Raw genomic sequence first — 20,681 nt, forward strand, 5'->3', positions numbered from 1 at the left:
ATGGAGTATGCTGAGACTTGTAGTTCTGCAGCTGTCTGCTCTCCTGCATACATTAGTGGAGAATGAAGAACATATTGAAGAAGGAAATGACATCAGACCTTTTTTTTTGTTCACTGATAAAAAACGCATAAAGACGCAGTGAGCAAAAACGCAGCAAAACGCGTTTTTTGCCGCGTTTTTTTGACACGGGTGCATTTTTGTGCGTTTTTTGCCGCAAAAAACGCACAAAAACGCAGCGTCAAAAAAACGCAGTGTGTGAACCTAGCCTAATAATGCCCTTGCATGCCACTTTTAAAAAGTATTATTAGCGCCTCCTCTAAAAGTAAAAATGCCACCTTTGTAAGACCCCCAGAAAAAAATGGGGTTTATACTTACCTAATCCAAGTGATCGAGGCATCTTCACCAATGCTTAAAGAGTGGGTTGTACAGGCGGCACAAAATGGGGACATCACTGCACTACCTGTGCTAGAACACTGATGTCTTGTAGGCTCAAGGTCTAGAGAAGGGAAACTGGTGGGGCAACATATGCCTCCTTGTTTAACCACAAGATCTATCTGTATTGGCCTCATGATGGCGCTCATTCAGACATCTGGCGCACCCAACCAGAAATCGGGGGTATGTGAACCACCCAAAATTTTTGGTTGCAACTTATTTCTTTTGAAATTTTTTTACCTCTAAGGATTTTACACCCAAGAAAACAGCCCCTGTGTCCCCTTTCCCCTCAGTGCTATGTCATTGCCGGTACACACTGTCATGGTGGACATTAGTGGCTGTTACTTTTATACTCTACAATTAGAAGGATGTTACTGATGATGGATGAATATTACTTCATATTTAACTAAAATGATGAGTAACGTTTCGGATCTGGATAGCACCGCAGCAGCCATATGCTGGCGCTGTGGAGTCATCCATCTCACGTGTCAGTAAGGCTTAGCTGCCATCACTAATACCCAAGGCCGGGGTCATTGTATTACTGTGGCGAGTCTTGTTTGCGTTACTTTGCAGACGCCTGTCATGGATGTGATGGCGATGACCCTGGAGTAAAAATAGATGAAAGGCCTGAGGCTACGGGCGCATCGCTGGGCTATAAATAGGAGATGAGCAGAGGTCACATCATGGACGTCACAACCGAGAAGGAGACAGCAACCAACATTTTCACACAATCATTATTTCTTTTCTACAGGATTTATAGAAAAATCAATTGGGAAAGAACAAGTTCCAAAAAAAAACAAATCCAGCGCTTTAGTGTTAGATTGTTGTCCAGGACAGAAACCATGGATTTTAAAGGCCAAGAAAATCACGTCACCTTGAAATAATGAGTATATATAATTTTCAGACCCCTGATCACAGCGGCATAATTATCACTTTTACTTCCTCTCATCCAGAATACAGTGCTGAGCAAGAAATATGCCCATGCGCGACCTGGGACTTTCCCTGACAGCTATGCAAAGGACTAAAATCTTGTCGCTCTCACACAAGACCTCAATGAGTTCCAGACTTCAGAGGTCCAATTATAAACTCCTGGCGAGGTGGTATAGGGTCCCATCCAGATTACACAAGATGTTCCCGGGAGTAGACCCCCAATGTTGGAGATGTGGGACGGCTGAGGGGGACTTTGTGCACATATTCTGGTCATGTCGGGCTCTCCGAGGGTTCTCGGACGGAGTGGGGGAGGTGATCAAACACGTGACTGGAACGACACAGACTTTGGGTCCGGAGCTGTTCTTGCTTCAATTGACTGAGACGTCGGTCTCTTCATACAAACATTCGCTTCTGCACTTTCTGGTGATGGCGGCTAGGTCATGCATCCCCTTGAAGTGGAAGTCGGACGCTCACCCCACTCTGTCCCTCTGGGCCTCCAGGGTCAATGACCTACAGATGGAGGAACTGACCTCCTCTTTGTATGACCGGTACGAGCTCTTGTGCGGGACCTGGCTCCCCTGGTTGGAATTTAAGCTTTCTAATCAATACGACCTCCTGTTACGCAATGTGTAGGAGGCGCGAACACTCCTTTGTCGCTGGCCTTTCCCCCCTGGTGAACTCTCCCCCCTTCTTTTTTTTTTTCTTTCTCTTTTTTCTTCTTTCCTTTCCCTTCTCTTCCCCCACCTCTCCCCTGCCCTGCCTTGTCCTTTCCCCCTTCTACCCTTCTCCTACATCCCCTTCCTCCCAATTTGTGTGAACCCTCCCCTGCTGAGAGGTGTTCGAGTGATCTTTAGGCTCTTTTGCCCTTTCTTACGACACTTTTCTCCCCTGTTCCTGTTAAAAATTTGAAAACCCGGACCCGTTCGACGATTTGTGGGGTTTGCTCAGATGCTAATAATTTTGTACTGAAATGTATACTACCAAACTCCCCTCAAATGTTGTTGTTTATTTTTCAGCTGACTGTTTTATGGCTTGTAAGGGTCTGTTGCATAAATAAAGAATTAAAAAAAAAAAAAAGAAATAAGCCCATTAAGAAAATGATGTGGTGCCCAGTGCTGCAGGTCCCAGATCAAACCCCCTTAAACAGACTCCAGAAATGACCCCCGAACTTAGGATGTGTTAATATGGTGCCCCCGAGGCTTCAGTCGCCACAGAATACCACACCTGATTTAAGGTGTAGTGCTTAACCCGGATCCGGAAGAGGTCAATACCGTTTTCATCACTTACACACTCAAATACACAACCAGGTTGCCCTCCCCATTGGGGACCAAGCTAGGGTAGGGTCTTAAGGCAGTCTCCAAACATGGGGGGCAGCCACTCACTAGTGACAGGGACCCGGGGGAGGAGCAGCCAACACTACAGTAGAGAGTTCTCCAGCAGGAGAGGAAAGGAGCAGACGTGCCTCACCGCTGCTCTGGTGGGACACAGGAGTTCACGCGGTTGCCGAGGGGAGAGCTTCAATGCTCCCTCGGAACAGGCTCCACACGCAGGGTGCAGGACCCTAGAGAAGATCATTCTCCAAGTTGATTTTCCAGAATCTGCCAGAACAGGGAAGGTTTCAAGATTCCCTGGCCACACAGAGCCCGAAAGCACAGTGCCAGATAGGATCCAGGGCCTTGGACATCACAAGGCCCCATTGCGGAGCAGTGGTACCTGCAAATAGGGACCAGAGTACTACTCGAGATGGACTGGGGTCCCCAAGTAGCTTTAAGCCACGGGGATCCAATACACAAGGCGCTAGGAGGAAGGGGGGCCCACCGAGTACCACACCGGACTGACCTTCGAAGGAATCCGGGTTCGACGGGGCCCATCACAGCGAGTGACCAGTACTACCTGGGCGAGCGGCACAAAGAGTAAGTAAAGACATCTAGAATCGCAGCCACTGCTCAGACTCTTATTAAAGGCGCCGCTGCTCGGTGCCAAAGGCCATCGCCATCAGTGCTCACCTCATCATCCTCCCCGGGGCCCGCTCCACCTGTGGGGAGTGACACCATCTCTGCTGCTACTACCATCCACCCTGGATGACAGCGACAGCAGCGGCGGCTAATTTCTGGCCACGTACCACACGTGGCATCACGACATTTATCCTACTACTACCCCTATTATCTTCCCTCCTTTTTGGTGTACACCTCGGGGCACAAAGCCAGACAGGTCACCGCGACATCCCAGATCATCACACCAGCCCGGTGATGAGTAATTTAGGTATGAGAACCCGTGCCTGAAACCCCTCTTCCCCCTAGGTGCTACATTTAGGGTAACCAGGGCCATGAGCTGTTTAAACTTTGTAGGACCCCTTTTCAGCCCAGTCAGCTGACAGATCTAATGACAAGTGTAGATGGTGCTCTCACAATATACTGTGTGGGGTGCTGTTGGGTCCATAATACTACAGTGCTGGCCAAAAGTATTGGCACCCCTGCAATTCTGACAGATAATACTCAGTTTCTTCTTGAAAATGTTTGCAATCACAAATTCTTTGGTATTATTATCTTCATTTATTTTGCTTGCAATGAAAAAACACAAAAGAGAATGAAACAAAAATCAAATCATTGATCATTTCACACAAAACTCCAAAAATGGGCCAGACAAAAGTATTGGCACCCGTAGCCTCATACTTGGTTGCACAACCTTTAGCCAAAATAACTGCGAACAACCGCTTCCAGTAACCATCAATGAGTTTCTTACAATGCTCTGCAGGAATTTTAGACCATTCTTCTTTGGCAAACTGCTCCAGATCCCTGAGATGTGAAGGACGCCTTCTCCAAACTGCCATTTTGAGATCTCTTCACAGGTGTTCTATGGGATTCAGGTCTGGACTTATTGCTGGCCACTTTAGTAGTCTCCAGTGCTTTCTCTCAAACTATTTTCTAGTGTTTTTTGAAGTGTGTTTTGGGTCATTGTCCTGCTGGAAGACCCATGACCTCTGAGGGAGCCCCAGCTTTCTCACACTGGGCCCTACATTATGCTGCAAAATTTGCTGGTAGTCTTCAGACTTCATAATGCCATGCACACGGTCAATTAGTCCAGTGCCAGAGGCAGCAAAGCAACCCCAAAACATCAGGGAACCTCCACCATGTTTGACTGTAGGGACCGTGTTCTTTTGTTTGAATGCCTCTTTTTTTCCCCTGTAAACTCTATGTTGATGGCTTTTCCCAAAAAGCTCTACTTTTGTCTAATCTGAGCAGAGAACATTCTTCCAAAACGTTTTAGGCTTTCTCAGGTAAGTTTTGGCAAACTCCAGCCTGGCTTTTTTATGTCTCAGGGTAAAAAGTGGGGTCTTCCTGGGTATCCTACCATACAGTCCCTTTTCATTCAGACGCCGACGTATAGTACGGGTTGACACTGTTATACCCTCGGACTGCAGGGCAGCTTGAACTTGTTTGGATGTTAGTCGAGGTTCTTTATCCACCATCCGCACAATCTTGCGTTGAAATCTCGCGTCAATTTTTCTTTTCCTTCCACATCTAGGGAGGTTAGCCACAGTGCCATGGGCTTTACACTTCTTGATGACACTGCGCACCGTAGACACAGGAACTTTCAGGTCTTTGGAGATGGACTTGTAGCCTTGAGATTGCTGATGCTTCCTCACAATTTGGATTCTCAAGTCCTCAGACAGTTCTTTGGTCTTCTTTCTTTTCTCCATGCTCAATGTGGTCCACACAAGGACACAGGACAGAGGTTGAGTCAACTTTAATCCATGTCAACTGGCTGCAAGTGTGATTTAGTTATTGCCAACACCTGTTAGGTGCCACAGGTAAGTTACAGGTGCTGTTAATTACACAAATTAGAGAGACATCACATGATTTTTCAAACAGTGCCAATACTTTCGTCCACCCCCTTTTTTATGTTTGGTGTGGAATTATGTCCAATTTGGCTTTGTGACAATTTTTTTTTTTCATTGAAGACAAATTAAATGAAGATAATAACACCAAAGAATTTGTGATTGCAATCATTTCCAAGAAGAAACTGAGTATTATCTGACAGAATTGCAGGGGTGCCAATACTTTTGGCCAGCACTGTATGTGGAGTGCTGCAGGGGTCATCATACCGTTTGTGTGGGGTGTTGTGGGGGCACATTATACTGTGTGGTGGCCATCATACTGAATATAGGGAGCTGTGGGTGACATAATACTGTATGGGGGGCTGTGGGGTCCATCATTCTGTGTGGAGTGCTGCAGGGGTCATCATACTGTATGTGTGGGATGATGTAGGGGCACATTATACTGTGTGGTGGCCATCATACTGAATATAAGGAGCTGTGGGTGATATCATACGGTGTGGGGTGCTGTGGGTGACATCATTCTATGTGGAATGGTGCAGGGGTCATCATACTATTTGAGTGGGAGGCTACGGGGGCAGATTATACTGTGTGGTGGCCATCATACTGAATATAAGTTGCTGTGAGTGCCATCATACTGTGTGGAGGACTGTGGTGGTATCATACTGTGTGCGGGGCTGTGGAGTGCCATCATACTATGTGTATGGGAGGCTTTAAGGGCATTATACTGTGTGGTGGTGATTATACTGATGAATATAGGGAGCTGTGGGTGCCATCATACTGTGTGGTGGACTGTGGTGGTATTATACTGTGCGGGTTCCTGTGGGGTAACCATATGAGGAGTGCTGTGGTAGCAAATTGTGCAGAGTAAATCACTGTGGGAGTATCAATTTGAATGTGGGGTGGACATTTTTTGGGGCATCATGTTCTATGGGGGCCATGAAATGGATATCGTAATGGGTGAGAACACTGTGGCGCCCTGGACAAGCCAGGGGCCACAGAGAACAACACCCACACACCCCACACTCCCGGTCAGGCACACCGAAGTCAGACAAAACCCTTGTTGCCTTCCTCCAGGGGCTGATAATCACACCAGGGGGTGGGCCAGGCGGTTGGCCCCGCCCACCGAGGAGTTCACAGTCCTGGAGGCGGGAAAAGTAGACAGATCAGATCAGTTTGGAGTAGAGTGGAAAGAGGAGTGAAGTGGCAGTTGAGCAGACTGAAGTTGGTCCGGGTGTGTGGCCCGGACGGATCAGCAAGGTTGGCAGACGGTGGTGACAGTCTGCAGGAGTGGCCTATCGGAGTCTACCGTAAGGACCGTGGACGGGCGGTGGCCCGGCGGAACCGGACCGGTACACAAAGAGAAGTCAGCACCATCTGGCAGGGGCTTGCGGACCCCGGCAAGGCTAGGAGTCGCCATGAATTTGCTAAATCCGTTAGCGAAAGGAACCTCCTGGGTTTCCCAGCAGCCAAGTCCCGACAGAAGGCAACAGTCCAACCGAGAGAGGGAAACACAGTCACCGCCAAGGCTAAAGTTCCCAGGGCCAGAGCCTGCGGGCAAAAGGGGCTCCTCCAGCCCATATCCAAGCTGGGGAGCGGGTTACCGGTGGGAACCCATTGGAACCGTTTACAGTACACAGGTGCAGGGAAAGGCAGTCACCATCAACCTGCCGGGAGAAACAACACCACAGCCGTCTGTGGGACCCGTCCATCCAGCCGTGTGTTTTACCGAGAACTGTGGCTGAGTGAGTACCACCGTGCCGTGCGGCACAGCGCTGCCCCCGCACCTCGCCAGTCCCCGCAACCCGCCTGCCATCCATCCCTACCCCATCACCGGGCCCCGGGACAACCAACCCCCTACCCACGGAGGGGAGAACTAACATCCAGGCTGCTCCCTGTCATTGCTCCCGGGATCCCCGTCCAGAGCAGCGGTGGTGTCATCAATATTACCATAACCGTGGGTGGCGTCACGGACAATAACCAAATCCCCACAATCAACTTCCCCCCCTTTCATTCACGGGCGAGGAGCGCCGCTCGAGTCCCCGGGGTCCGGCCCACCGCTCGAGCCACCACCGAGCAGCAGCCGCAGCAGCACCCAGACCCGAGCAGTCGGAGAGCGCAGCGTCCCCTCCTCCGCCCGCGACAACACGAAGGGTGCATAATCACTGTGTAAGTGCTGCAATACATGTAAGGTTGGGAGATACAGCCTTCTGTGACTGCACCGATGGAGGAGCCCAATTAGGACTTTTGCTTTGGCGCCCATGATTTCTATGTATGCTCCTGCTTATACTGTAACTAAATTGCATTTTTTTTGAACGCAAACTATTGATTTTGTACATTTAGTCAAATGGGCTAGAAAAATAGCAAACTGTGTGTTATCCACCAGGGAACACAAAAATCCTCCATACTGGAATGCACAGTATTCATATAACAACACACCACTGCCCCCTGCTGTACAGAAAGGTAATTGCAGAAAGTTTGCTGGTGGGAAACTTGATTTTTTTTTTTCAAATGCACTTATTAAAGAGGTTACACAAGTAATAAACATGTAAAGGTAAAAAGCTAAAGTCCCGTTATAATTCAGGCAAAATATATGTATGATGTTGTTATTCTATACTAGCTGTAGTACCCAGCATTGCTCGAGATAGTAACTAAGTGTCTTTCTGTCACTCTCCCACTCTTTCACTTTCCCTCTCTCCCTGTCTGTCTGCCTCTGTCTATGTCTGTCTGTCTATATCTATCTGTCGCTCTCGGTCTATGTCTCTGTCTGTCTTTCTCTATCTATCTGTCACGGTCTGTCTGTTTCTCTCGGTCTGTCTCTCTCTGTCTTTCTGTTTGTCTCTCTTTGTCTGTCTGTCTCTCTCTGTCTCTTTCTGTTTGTCTCTCTTTGTCTGTCTGTCTCTTTCTGTCTCTCTGTCTCTCTCTGTTCTCTCCCAGTCTCTGTCTCTCTCTGTCTTTCTGTTTGTCTCTCTTTGTCTGTCTGTCTCTTTCTGTCTCTCTGTCTCTCTCTGTTCTCTCCCAGTCTCTGTCTCTCTCTATCTATCTGTCACGGTCTGTCTGTTTCTCTCGGTCTGTCTCTCTCTATCTATCTGTCACGGTCTGTCTGTTTCTCTCGGTCTGTCTCTCTCTGTCTTTCTGTTTGTCTCTCTTTGTCTGTCTGTCTCTCTGTCTCTTTCTGTCTCTCTGTCTGTCTCTGTTCTCTCCCAGTCTCTGTCTCTCTATCCATCTCTCCACTGATCATATTACCTCACACATAAGCTTCTTATACTAAGAATGTCCTTCGTTGCTTTTAGCAACAAATCACAGCTCCTATTAATGACTTGTAGCTCCCAGGTCTATTGACTTTAATGTAAGCAGGTTTTTTGGTAAATAACTGTAAAGCGCAGGGTTAAATTTTCCCCTCAAAACATAGTCTATGACGTTCCCTGGGTCACATGGAGTGTCTGTGCAAAATTTTGTGATTGTAAATGCGACGGTGCGGATTCCTGTTGCGGACATACACACACATATACACACACACATACACTCAGCTTTATATATTAGATATTCATTAGGGAGTGTTTAAGAATGAATGGGATCCTCAATTTTGCACAATCTCGGCTTGATGGAAAGGTCCCTGGGAAAAAGCTTATCATAGGGTATATCTTTGGTTGGACTTTTGGTGATCATTTGCATAGGAGTTTACAAAAAGGTGTTTAATTTCCCTACAGCGCCTCTACAGGGGAAATGAAATATTACACAGTCCTGGGTAAAATCCATGGAAACGCTGGGTCGTCCGAAAACACTGACTAATAAAGGAAGGTCCAGTTTGGCTGAGTTTATGCTATTAAGACTCTAAGGGGTACTTTGCACGCTGCGACATTGCTACTGCGATATCGTCGGGGTCAAATCGAAAGTGACGCACATCCGGCGCCGGTAACAACGTTGCAACGTGTAAAGCCTAGATGTGCCGATAAATGATCGCAAAAGTGTCGTAAATCGGTGATCTGTGTAGCGTCGGTCATTTTCATAATTTCGCACCAATAGGAGATACGATGTTTTTCCTCGTTCCTGCGGCAGCACACATCGCTGTGTATGAAGCCGCAGGAGCGAGGAACATCTCCTTACCTGCCTCCACCGCCAATGCGGAAGGAAGGAGGTGGGCGGGATGTTTACGTCCCGCTCATCTCCGCCCCTCCGCTTCTATTGGCCGCCTGCCGTGTGACGTCGCTGTGACGCCGCACGACCCGCCCCCTTAGGAATGAGGCGGGTCGCCAGCCAGAGCAACGTCGCAGGGCTGGTAAGTGCATGTGAAGCTGCCATAGCGATAATGTTTGCTACGGCAGCTATCACAAGATATCGCATGTGCGACGGGGGAGGGTACTATCGCGCTCAGCATTGCAACCATTGGCTAGCGATGTCGCGGCGTGCAAAGTACCCCTAAGTGGTAGAGTCACAGAGTAAGGATTTCAGCCTTGTCTATAAGACACAGGATGCTGCTACAATGGGTGCAGAGATGACAGCCGCACTTCTAGGATTTGATGTGGTCCATCATTTTCAAACTTTCCGAAAAGAAAAAAAATATGTTTCTGATATAAAATGCATTTTAGAAATAATTATTCATTCATCATTTGGTTCATATCCAGAACAGCAGAAGGACTGGAGAGGCAACGAGGCAGCTGTCTGTGGCTTTTCCCAGCCAATTCGGTCTGGCATCAATCCGGATCACACTGTAGATTGTGTTACACAGGAAGCTGCATCGTTTCAACATTAATCGGATGAATACACCATTTCTAGAGTAGCTAAAACAAAAAAAAAATCACAGAGTGACTTCCAATATCACACCCTATTGATTAGCTTTCCAAGTGTTACCTGTCCTCACCTGTGTGTCCCAAACAGTGACTTGTGAGGCCAATCAGGTCTTTTGTATCCAGCTGCCATGCTGTTTGCCCATAGTCCTGGATTTGTTGGGACTGTCTCAATTTTTGGAGGCAGCCCTGGCACATTCACAGTTGTCTGGGGTCAAAAAAGGAGACAAAACCCCGTCCTCAGGTGAGCATTGCCATGAGGGATTGGGTAGATGGAACTAAACGTCCATCAATTGCCAGCTATAGCTTTGGTGACAATGCTGGGCACCAATGGGGATTTAATTATGACTGGCCAAATACAATATTTACCAAGCCACCATATTTTTTGCTACCTCTAAAAGGGGTCTAAAAAAATTAGGCTTGTGCCAAGTTCAGTGCCAAAACTTTTCCATTTAGAGTAATCTATCACTCCTGTCTATTTTCTCACTGGCATAGTTGATTTGGGAAATTGACAAATTCACTATAAAGTGTGTCCACTTATATCCTGTCCACCGCCATTAACTTGAGAACAGCGGCAGCTATAGGCATAGAAGTGGTGTCTAGGTATAGTAAAGTAGCCATGCGCTATGCAATGAAACCACCTATAGCGCCACCTGGTGGAAAACAACGGAGTTAGCATTTTTATCTTGAAAACGGAACGAGATAAAGAAAAAAAGTGAATTAAAAAATTGTAGGGCATCATCAATTCAATACGAATCGACACCTTGCATACAGAAATGCTATGATATGAAACCCATGACCCCCCCTCCCCCCCAAAAAACATTGAATACTGGTCACGCATATGTCGCTCATTTAACTTTGATGCTCAAAGTGGCCCTCGTCAGCTACAATGCACATCTGGACTCTGCACAGCATACTGTATCTTGCTGCACGTTGTGCAATATGGTAGGTGACACGTTTGCACAAGCATCTGTGATACGTCGTCGTAGGTCCTGCAATGTTGGTGGAGGGGTCGCATACACCTGCTGTTTGATGTGACCTCACAGAAAGAAGTCCAATGGGGTCAGGTCAGGTGAGCGTGGAGGCCACTCCACACAGCCACCATACCCAATGACTTGTAGGAAGGTCTCCATGAGGTAGCGTTTCCCATCCGCAGCCTTGTGCGTTTTACATGTTCTAATCATAGCATTTCTGTATGCAAGGTGTCGATTTGTATTGAATTGATGATGCCCTACAACTTTGTAATTCACTTTTTTCTCTATCTCGTTCCGTTTTCGAGATAAAAATGCTAACTCCGTTGTTTTCCACCAGGTGGTGCAATAGGTGGTTTCATTGCGTAGCGCATGGCTACTTTACTATACCTAGACACCACTTCTATGCCTATAGCTGCCGCCGTTCTCAAGTTAATGGCAGTGGACAGGATATGGGAGGACACACTGTATAATAATAGGGTAGAGGTAAGGGAACCAACCACCAGGATTTTGCTATATGAAGTAAAGGCAGTGCCATACTGGCACTAGGATGCTGAATGCAGGCATACCTGTTATAGAAAGAGCCGATGCTTGATTGCTGAAATATCTGTAATCAAAGTTACAGAAATGCCCTGCACTTTGATTCATGTGTGCAGCGGTGCGGGCCTTTGTGGGCCAAGTACTTGGTGTATAGTCTTTCTCCTGCGTCCTCTATGGTCTGCCGTCTTTTCTTTAATTAAATATTGCACAGTGCCTCCATTGCTGCTGTTGGTGGCATGTGTGCACTGCTACACTAAAATGGCGCTGGAGTCCATGCATGCGCGTACCACAATATACAACGCTATTTTATTGAAGACTGTATAGTGGCATCGGCGTATGCGCAGATTTTTTTTTTTTACATCAGAGCACGTTCCCCTGCCGCTCATAGTCTTCTCCGCAGTGTCTTCAATAAAATGGCACCGGAGATCACAGTACGTGCATGCGCGGACTCTGGCGCCATTTTAATGAAAACATCATTAATGTGGCAACGCGCACACACCTTGAGCAACAGCAATGGTGGCGCTGTGTAATATTTGAGTAAAGAAAAGAGGGCCAGCCAGGAGGACGCTGAAGGAGGAATATACACCGAGGACACAACCCACTAAGGTCCGTACCGCTGCACACTCCAACCAAAGGTACAGTGTATTTCTGGAATACAGATATTTCAGCAACAAAGCTTCCGATCTTTCAACAAAAGGTATGCCTCCATTCAGCATCCGAGTGCCAGCATGGCATTGCCTTTCCTTTATATAGCAAAATCCTGGTGGTTGGCTACCTTTAAAGGGAAAATAATGCTATTAACCTGCAGCTATGTGGTTAATCTACAGGTTAATAGAGTTCTGAAGCTGTGCAGCTGCTGCACTGAAAGCCCAGCTACTGGGAGGAAATGAACTTTATTCTTCCCAGCAGCCTCCAGCTTTCAATCATAGGGGAGTGGCTTCAGTCATTGGCACTGACTGACTGTCGGCTCTGAACTGATGAACTGCTGAGCCACCTTCTACCACAAACCCTAAACTTCAGTTGCTTGGACTTTTTTTTCCTTTTCATTTAACCTGTCAGCAGGTTTTCCCAAGATAAACTAAGGTCACCTTTAACTGTTCTATTACTGCAATCCATCAACCAGTACATAAGCCACTTACTCCCCCTGCATATCCCCCCAAAAATGTACTTTATAAGTCTCCCACGCCATATGCTAATCAGCACGGTCCAGTCCGATGAGTATCACTAGTCTGTGGTCCGCGCCTACTCTATTAGAAGAATCGCCATCCTCCTCCTGCGCCTCCTGTGTCCTCCTACCTTGATCGATGAGGAGGATACTTCCAACATTAACCACAGATAGCTACAAAATTTTTCAGCTGAAGTTCAGACGCCCTACTAACGGCAAAGTCCTGTAATGCGTTTGCGCCTATTAACTAGAAGTGAAGTTGGCGCATGCGCATTCCAATTAAAGGTGATGTCCTTTGTTTATAATGGGGGAAACTGGTGATAAATTACAATTAATAATAAATCTTCAGACTTGATAACTAAAAGAAAGAAATCCAAACACGGGAAGTTTAGGGGTGGGGTTGTAGCACCCCTGAAGCCTTCAGGAGCTACAAAGTACTGCATCCTGTCAAAGATGCAGGGCCTACCCCCAGGAACCTGGAAAACCAGTGCCAGTAACACCAAAACACATGTATAATCCCTGTTTTTCCTTTCCTCAAGGACTGGTGACAGACTAGGGTTGGACCCAATGGACTGCCATCTAAGGGTGGAGCCGATCCAGTCCACTAGACAACAACCAGGGAGGAGGGGACAAACAGTCAGTAACTGGAAGTGGAAGGAGACAGACGTGACCGTGCTGACGGGAGTGTGTAACTGTGACCTGACAGGCGCAGGCATGTGGTTGCCGAAGGAGTACGGTGGAGTACTCTCGGAACCATAGCACCGACAGGGTACAGAGCCCTAGGTAATGCAAACGCTCCAGGCAGACCTGATAAAATCTGCACAGTGAGGGGACCATCCAGGACCTCACTGACCGTAAAGTCCGGGGGCACCAGCAGTGACGGGAGAACCAGGGACCAGAACACCAACCCTACAGGGCTCAAACTGCCCGCCGTATGGACTATAGACCGCCAGACGCTCCATGCCACAGGGACCCACCAACTAGAAGAAGGTGCAGGGGAAAGAAGCCACCAGGTTACCGCACTGGGACTTAGGGAACCATTGGTGAAGACTAGCCTTCCTCAGGGTACCAGCTATCACAACGCTGTGAATAAAGAAACCAGTTACACTGCAATCCCTTGTGTGGCCTCCCTTCTTTCCGCGCCTAACTCCATCGCCTACCCTTGTGGCAGCGGCCCTACTTGCGGAGGGCCCAATATCCAGGCTGCCACTAACATCGGCCCCAGTGGCGAAAGACTGTGCAGCGGCGGCTCCAATTACCTGGCCGCAACCCGCAAGTGGCGTCACGACAAACTATTATTTCTCCCCTGTACATAACCCCCTCCAAGCGACCCCCAGGGTTACGGAACCGGCAACAGCCACCTGATGAACTACCCCCATAAATAGATGGCCCGGGACCAAGTACCCCATAGCCTTGGGGCGAGTCAGCTTGTTTGGTGTCAAGGACAGGATCTAACTAGACCTGTTAACAACGGGTGACGTGCGCCTTGTGGACTGTTTTTGTGACTTGTGCAATTGCCGCCATTTAGTGTGAAAAACTGACTGAGTCACAGCAGTGGTGAAAAGGGGGCAAAAGGGGATCCCGACGACTCCGGCAAACGCGGGCGGAAGGGGGCAGTGATCCCCCTAACCCGGAAGCGTCCGAAGTGATCCAGTCCCCGCAAGAGTGGTGAGAAAAACCAACATCGGCCCCAGTGGTGAGAGACTGTGCAGCGGCGGCTCCAACTACCTGGCCGCAACCTGCAAGTGGCGTCACGACATAAATTCTATTATTTCTCCCCTGTACATAGCTCCCTCCAAGCGACCCCCAGGGTCACAGAACCGGGCAACGGCCACCTGGTGAACTATCCCCGTAAATAGACGGCCCGGGACAGAGTACCCCATAGCCCTGGGGTGAGTCAGGGTGGGGTGAGGGGTAATTGTGTGGATTTTACCCAAATATTTAGTGATAGAGTTTGTGCTGCGCCAAAGATTAGGACTTCCAAGAACAGCAGATTCTCTCCTATCCATATTGTCCTCATTGAATATTCCTGTCCTTTCTGCATAAATGATCTTTTTTAAACCACAAACGATCTGTCGCTTTCAGGACTAAAATATCTGCTGCCCACTTCCTTCATCTACACGACGGCAGCATTTGTGTTTTAGCATATTCCTATTTTTGCTCGGAGTTCACGGCGTACGCTCCGATTTCCCATAGAACATTGACCCATTGTTTGCTTAAGATTTTTATCAGTAATGAAGGAGGGGGGGGGTGCAGGGAACAGGCAAGCAAATAACCGGTCAAGAACAACTACACCCTGTACACGCAGAAGTTATAAAAATACAGTTTTTATAGAGAGGACATAAACCGAAGGCAAATCCAGTCTCATCCACTGCAGATGGGGACAACACTTTAATAAAGACGGGGGCTATAGATACAATGCAGTGATGGACGGGTGGGGGGGTGACGCTGCCAATGGCACATTTTATGAATATTTCTACGATTACTTGGATCCAATTTCATTTGATGAAAGTGAACTGAAGGCCAACAAATGTGAGTATATTTCTACAGATGTAGCAGAGCCAAGTTTATTTTTTTGCATAAGTCATGGAGATATCACAATGTTATTCTACATAGGATATACTGGCTTATTTTCCTAAAGGTGAAACTTTTCCTAAAGGCCCTGTCACACACAGAGATAAATGTGCGGCAGATCTGTGGTTGCAGTGAAATTGTGGACAATCAGTGCCAGGTTTGTGGCTGTGTACAAATGGAACAATGTGTCCATGATTTCACTGCAACCACAGATCTGCCAAAGATTTATCTGTGTGCGTGACGGGGCCTTAAGGCTGTCTAGTTTTGATGGGCAGTGGGGTGGTAAACACATTGTCTGAAAACAGTGACAAACCTATCCATGTGTTGAAGAACCTGTTTTTTGGAAAAAAAGCAGCCATATTTTTGTAATCTGGCAATTTACTTTAAAGGGAATCTGTCAGCAGGTTTTTGCTAACTCATCTAAGAGCAAAGAGATTCTGAATCCAACGGTGTATAACATAGATTACTGGATGAAGCAGTTTTCACCACAATCAAAGAATTGAGTTTAAGGCCATGTGCGCATTAGAAAGTGACTTTTTCTTAAGGAAAATCCGGACCCTCTTAAAGAATCCCCCACACGTGGTAAAAAAAAAACGCACCAAACCGCAAACGAAATCGGCATGCGGTTTTACCTTGTTTTTGTGCGGTTTGCTGCGGATTTGCCGTGGTTTTTCCGCAGGTTGGTCCCTGCGGATTTTTATCATTATCTATGGCAAAAAACGCAGGTACCTGTGGAAAAGAAGTGACATACTCATTAATTCCGCAGCGGAAAATCCGTGGGTTAATCCACAGGTATAAAAAAAAAAAAAACAGTGCGCACAGCATTTTTTAAAACCCATAGGTTTTGCTGGGGAATGACTGCAGCAATGTTGGACCCATTTTCTGCGGTAAATCCGCAGCGTGCACACAGAGCCTTAAGCATGTAGCTGAGCCCAGGGAGCTGTCCTCTCAATAGAGATTGTGCATGGACTGTGAGGCATCAATCATAGCATGGGGTGTGTTGGACTGGCTACATGTGAGTTTCAAGTCCTGCAATGCTAATCACAGGGTAATAAAGCCATTATTTTAAGTAAACAATTGCACACAGACAGATGAGAGGCAGAGTTGCTTTTTTGTTTTGTTTTTGTTTTAACCCCTACATCATGCTGTCTGCAGCTTACATAGCAAGAACCTGGTGACAGATTCCCTTTAAATCCTTCCTGACATGGTACATAGATGTTAGTCCTATGTCATGTGCCTGTGCACTGAGAGGGTTCAGGAACTCTGTTACTAACACTGCACAGGGGCCCAGAGCGGAGAGGCGCCCCTCACAACCAGGGTCTGACTGGCCTGGCTAGATAGTGTGGGCTCCCGGTCTTCGGCGGGCCCCCTGTGCTTGATATAGAGGGGGGCCCGCTGCTGATAACAGTGGTAGTTTGAACGGGCCTATGGGTCATCAAACGTCACTGGTATGCACCAACAATGACGTCACCATGCAGTGCATAGCAGTTATGTTTAATGGCCACCGGCCTATCAAAGGTCACGCATGTTTGTGAGCGGCTTCTGATAGGCCGGCGGCCAATAAACATCACTGCCATGTGCCTGTAACTGCCATCAGCGCGCGGTGCATAGCAGCGAAATTTAATGGCCATCGATACTTACCACATCTCACTGTGCCGTGGAGGCTGTAGTGACTCGGCGGTAGCCTTCATATACTGTGAGTACACACTGAGGGACAGTGTGAGAGATTAGTGTGGGGTGGGTGGACCACGTGAAAAATGGGGGCACAGTGTTTAGAAGAGAAGGAACAGTATGGAGAGGTAAGAATTTGGGGCACAAAATGGATAATTGGGAGCATAGGGGAGATTGTATGGAGAAGTGGGAGCATAGGGGATAATACGGACAAGTGGGAGCAAGGGGGGATTGTATGGAGAAGTGGGAGCATAGGGGATAATACGGACAAGTGGGAGCAAGGGGGGATTGTATGGAGAAGTGGGAGCATGGGGGGGGATTGTATGGAGAAGTGGGAGCATGGGGGGGATTGTATGGAGAAGTGGGAGCATAGAAGGGATTGTATAGAGAAGTGGGAGCATAGAACGGATTGTATAGAGAAGTGGGAGCATAGAGGGGATTGTATGGAGAAGGAGCATAGGGGGGATTGTATGGAGAAGGAGCATAGGGGGGATTGTATGGAGAAGTGGGAGCATAGGGGGGATTGTATGGAGAAGTGGGAGCATAGGGGGGATTGTATGGAGAAGTGGGAGCATGGGGGGGATTGTATGGAGAAGTGGGAGCATAGGGGGATTGTATGGAGAAGTGGGAGCATAGGGGGGATTGTATGAAGAAGTGGGAGCATAGGGAGGATTGTATGGATAAGTGAGAGCATAGGGGGGGATTATATGGAGAAGTGGGAGCATGGGGGGGATTGTATGGAGAAGTGGGAGCATAGGGGGGATTGTATGAAGAAGTGGGAGCATAGGGAGGATTGTATGGAGAAGTGGAAGCATAGGGGGGATTGTATGGATAAGTGAGAGCATAGGGGGGGATTATATGGAGAAGTGGGAGCATAGGGGGGGATTGTATGAAGAAGTGGTAGCATAGGGGGGATTGTATGGAGAAGTGGGAGCATAGGGGGGATTGTATGGAGAAGTGGGAGCATGGGGGGATTGTATGGAGAAGTGGTAGCATAGGGGGGATTGTATGGAGAAGTGGGAGCATAGGGGGGATTGTATGGAGAAGTGGGAGCATAGGGGGGATTGTATGGAGAAGTGGGAGCATAGAGGGGATTGTATGAAGAAGTGGGAGCATAGGGAGGATTGTATGGAGAAGTGGAAGCATAGGGGGGATTGTATGGATAAGTGAGAGCATAGGGGGGGATTATATGGAGAAGTGGGGGTATAGGGGGGATTGTATGAAGAAGTGGGAGCATAGGGGGGATTGTATGGAGAAGTGGGAGCATAGGGGGGATTGTATGGAGAAGTGGGAGCATGGGGGGATTGTATGGAGAAGTGGGAGCATAGGGGGGATTGTATGGAGAAGTGGGAGCATAGGGGGGATTGTATGAAGAAGTGGGAGCATAGGGAGGATTGTATGAAGAAGTGGGAGCATAGGGGGGATTGTATGAAGAAGTGGGAGCATAGGGAGGATTGTATGGAGAAGTGGGAGCATAGGGGGGATTGTATGGATGAGTGAGAGCATAGGGGGGATTGTATGGAGAAGTGGGAGCATAGGGGGGATTGTATGGAGAAGTGAGGGTATAGGGGGATTGTATGGAGAAGTGGGGGTATAGGGAGGATTGTATGGAGAAGTGGGAGTATGGGGGAGATTATACGGATAAGTGGGAGCATAGGGGGGATTGTATGGAGAAGTGAGGGTATAGGGGGATTGTATGGAGAAGTGGGGGTATAGGGAGGATTGTATGGAGAAGTGGGAGTATGGGGGAGATTATACGGATAAGTGGGAACATAGGGGGGATTGTATGGAGAAGTGGGAGCATGGGGGGGATTGTATAGAGAAGTGGGAGCAGAGAGGGCATTGTATGGAGAAGTAGTGGGAGCATAGGGGGGATTGTATGGAGAAGTGAGGGTATAGAGGGATTGTATGGAGAAGTGGGGGTATAGGGGGATTGTATGGATAAGTGGGGGTATAGGGGGGATTGTATGGAGAAGTGGGAGCATAGGGGGGGATTGTATGGAGAAGTGGGAGCATGGGGGGATTGTATGGAGAAGTAGTGGGAGCATAAGGGGGATTGTATGGAGAAGTGGGAGCATAGGGGGGGGATTGTATGGAGAAGTGGGAGCATAGGGGGGGATTGTATGGAGAAGTGGGAGCATAGGGGGGGGATTGTATGGAGAAGTGGGAGCATAAGGGGGATTGTATGGAGAAGTGGGAGCATGGGGGGATTGTATGAATTATTTCCTTCCATGGGACATGGAAACTTCATATTTGGGGAGGTATTTGGTATCGGACCGCAAGCAATTTTTGATGTAACTGAAGTACAGATCATCAATATTTAAGGTAAAAAAAACCCCCCAAAAAAACACTTTAAGAGGTAAAAATAAAATCGCCAAATATAATATGGAACGACATGATATTTTAATTTAAAACTGTCACTCCCCCCTCTTTGCTCATTCTGCACCAGAATAACCCATTACCTGGTTCTTTCCATTTGCACATCCACAAAACCCACTAAAGTCTGGGTGTCGTCTGCAAGGACTGAACATTCTGGAAACATTCAAAATAGAAGTTGCTTAATAATTGAATGCAGCCGGCCGGCGTTCTGTAACTAATTCAATGCTGCCTTTCATTGTATCTGCAGATTCGATTGTTATTGCTGTATGGATTGGTCTCGTTGCCTTTTCAGTGTTTCTGTTTCTCATTTTATTGAACATGTCTAGGACAGATTCCCCGGGAGCCAAGTAAGTGATTGATTGTACAGACATAACCCAGCATGATACACACTGCTCATGACAATGGATTACATTTTTTTTATTTTTAAAGAGCATTTTAAATAAAATTTTAAAAAAAGTGAAATATGATTTAAAGGGATTGTGGATAATCTTAACAGCCCCTGTCCATTTATCATATTTGGGTGCTTGGATGTCATAAGCGTCTCCCACTCAGGATCCTCCGGAGTTGAGTTCCATTAACAAGTCACTTCCACCTTGGAGGACCCGGTCTGTTAGGCTACGTTTACACATTAGTTTTTTTTCCATCAGGCACAATCCGGAAAAAAAACGGATAAACCGGATCCAGCGCCGGATCCGGTTTCTCCCCATTGATTTGTATTAGCGCCGGATTGTGCCTGATGGCCTTGCGTTGCATCCGGCTGTTGACGAATCCAGCATAATTACTCAACGCGGTGGCCGGATGGAACGTCTCATTGAACGGTTTTTGTCTGTGAAAAAAAACCATATCGTGCCGGATCCGGCGCTATTTACAATGGAAGCCTATGGACACCGGATCCGGCGCAAAGCGGCAAAAACGAAACGGATGTGGCCGCCGGATCTATTTTTTTAAACTGAGCATGCTCCAATTTATTGTAAAAAACGGATCCAGCAAAAAAAAAAACAAAACGGATGCAAAAACGGATGTGCCGGATCCGTCAAAAAAAAAAAAAAAAAAAGGATCCGGCGCATCCGTTTTTGCATATTCTGCGCCAGATCCGTTGCATCAGGCACATGCCGGATTGTGCCTGATGCCAAAAAACTGATGTGTGAACATAGCCTTAATGTATTAGAATCATTTATTTCAAGGTTGCATGTAATACTTTATTTCACCTGTAGAGGCACTGCAGAGAACCGAGCCACTTCACCCCCCATCCCCCTCTCCAGGGCCATATTTGGAGTCTATGCTGCCCTAGGCACTGTCAGTGGTGGCGCCCCCTTCTGATCAGTCGGATTAGGGGTATGTGCACACAGCATTTTGTTTTCAGACAGATCCGCCCTGTAACCAACCAAAAAAACAAA

At 47.6% G+C, this 20,681-nt stretch overlaps 1 protein-coding gene across 2 annotated transcripts in view; it reads left to right on the forward strand.

The window, feature by feature from the left end:
• Positions 1 to 15,034: 15,034 nt before the first annotated feature.
• The window catches only part of MRAP (melanocortin 2 receptor accessory protein), a 43,445-nt gene continuing 37,798 nt past the window's right edge, over positions 15,035 to 20,681 (forward strand). The window contains exons 1-2 of one of the 2 annotated variants that reach the window (XM_075335041.1): positions 15,035 to 15,192; positions 19,532 to 19,631. In XM_075335041.1, the coding sequence (XP_075191156.1) occupies positions 15,087 to 15,192; positions 19,532 to 19,631 (206 nt within the window). In that variant the 5' untranslated portion in view covers positions 15,035 to 15,086. Of the gene's footprint in view, positions 15,193 to 16,841; positions 16,931 to 19,531; positions 19,632 to 20,681 lie in introns of those variants that run through there. The other variant, XR_012750404.1, reaches the window with a different exon arrangement.

Source organism: Anomaloglossus baeobatrachus, chromosome 2 (genome assembly GCF_048569485.1).
Source record: "Anomaloglossus baeobatrachus isolate aAnoBae1 chromosome 2, aAnoBae1.hap1, whole genome shotgun sequence".
Taxonomy (NCBI): Eukaryota; Metazoa; Chordata; class Amphibia; order Anura; family Aromobatidae; genus Anomaloglossus; species Anomaloglossus baeobatrachus.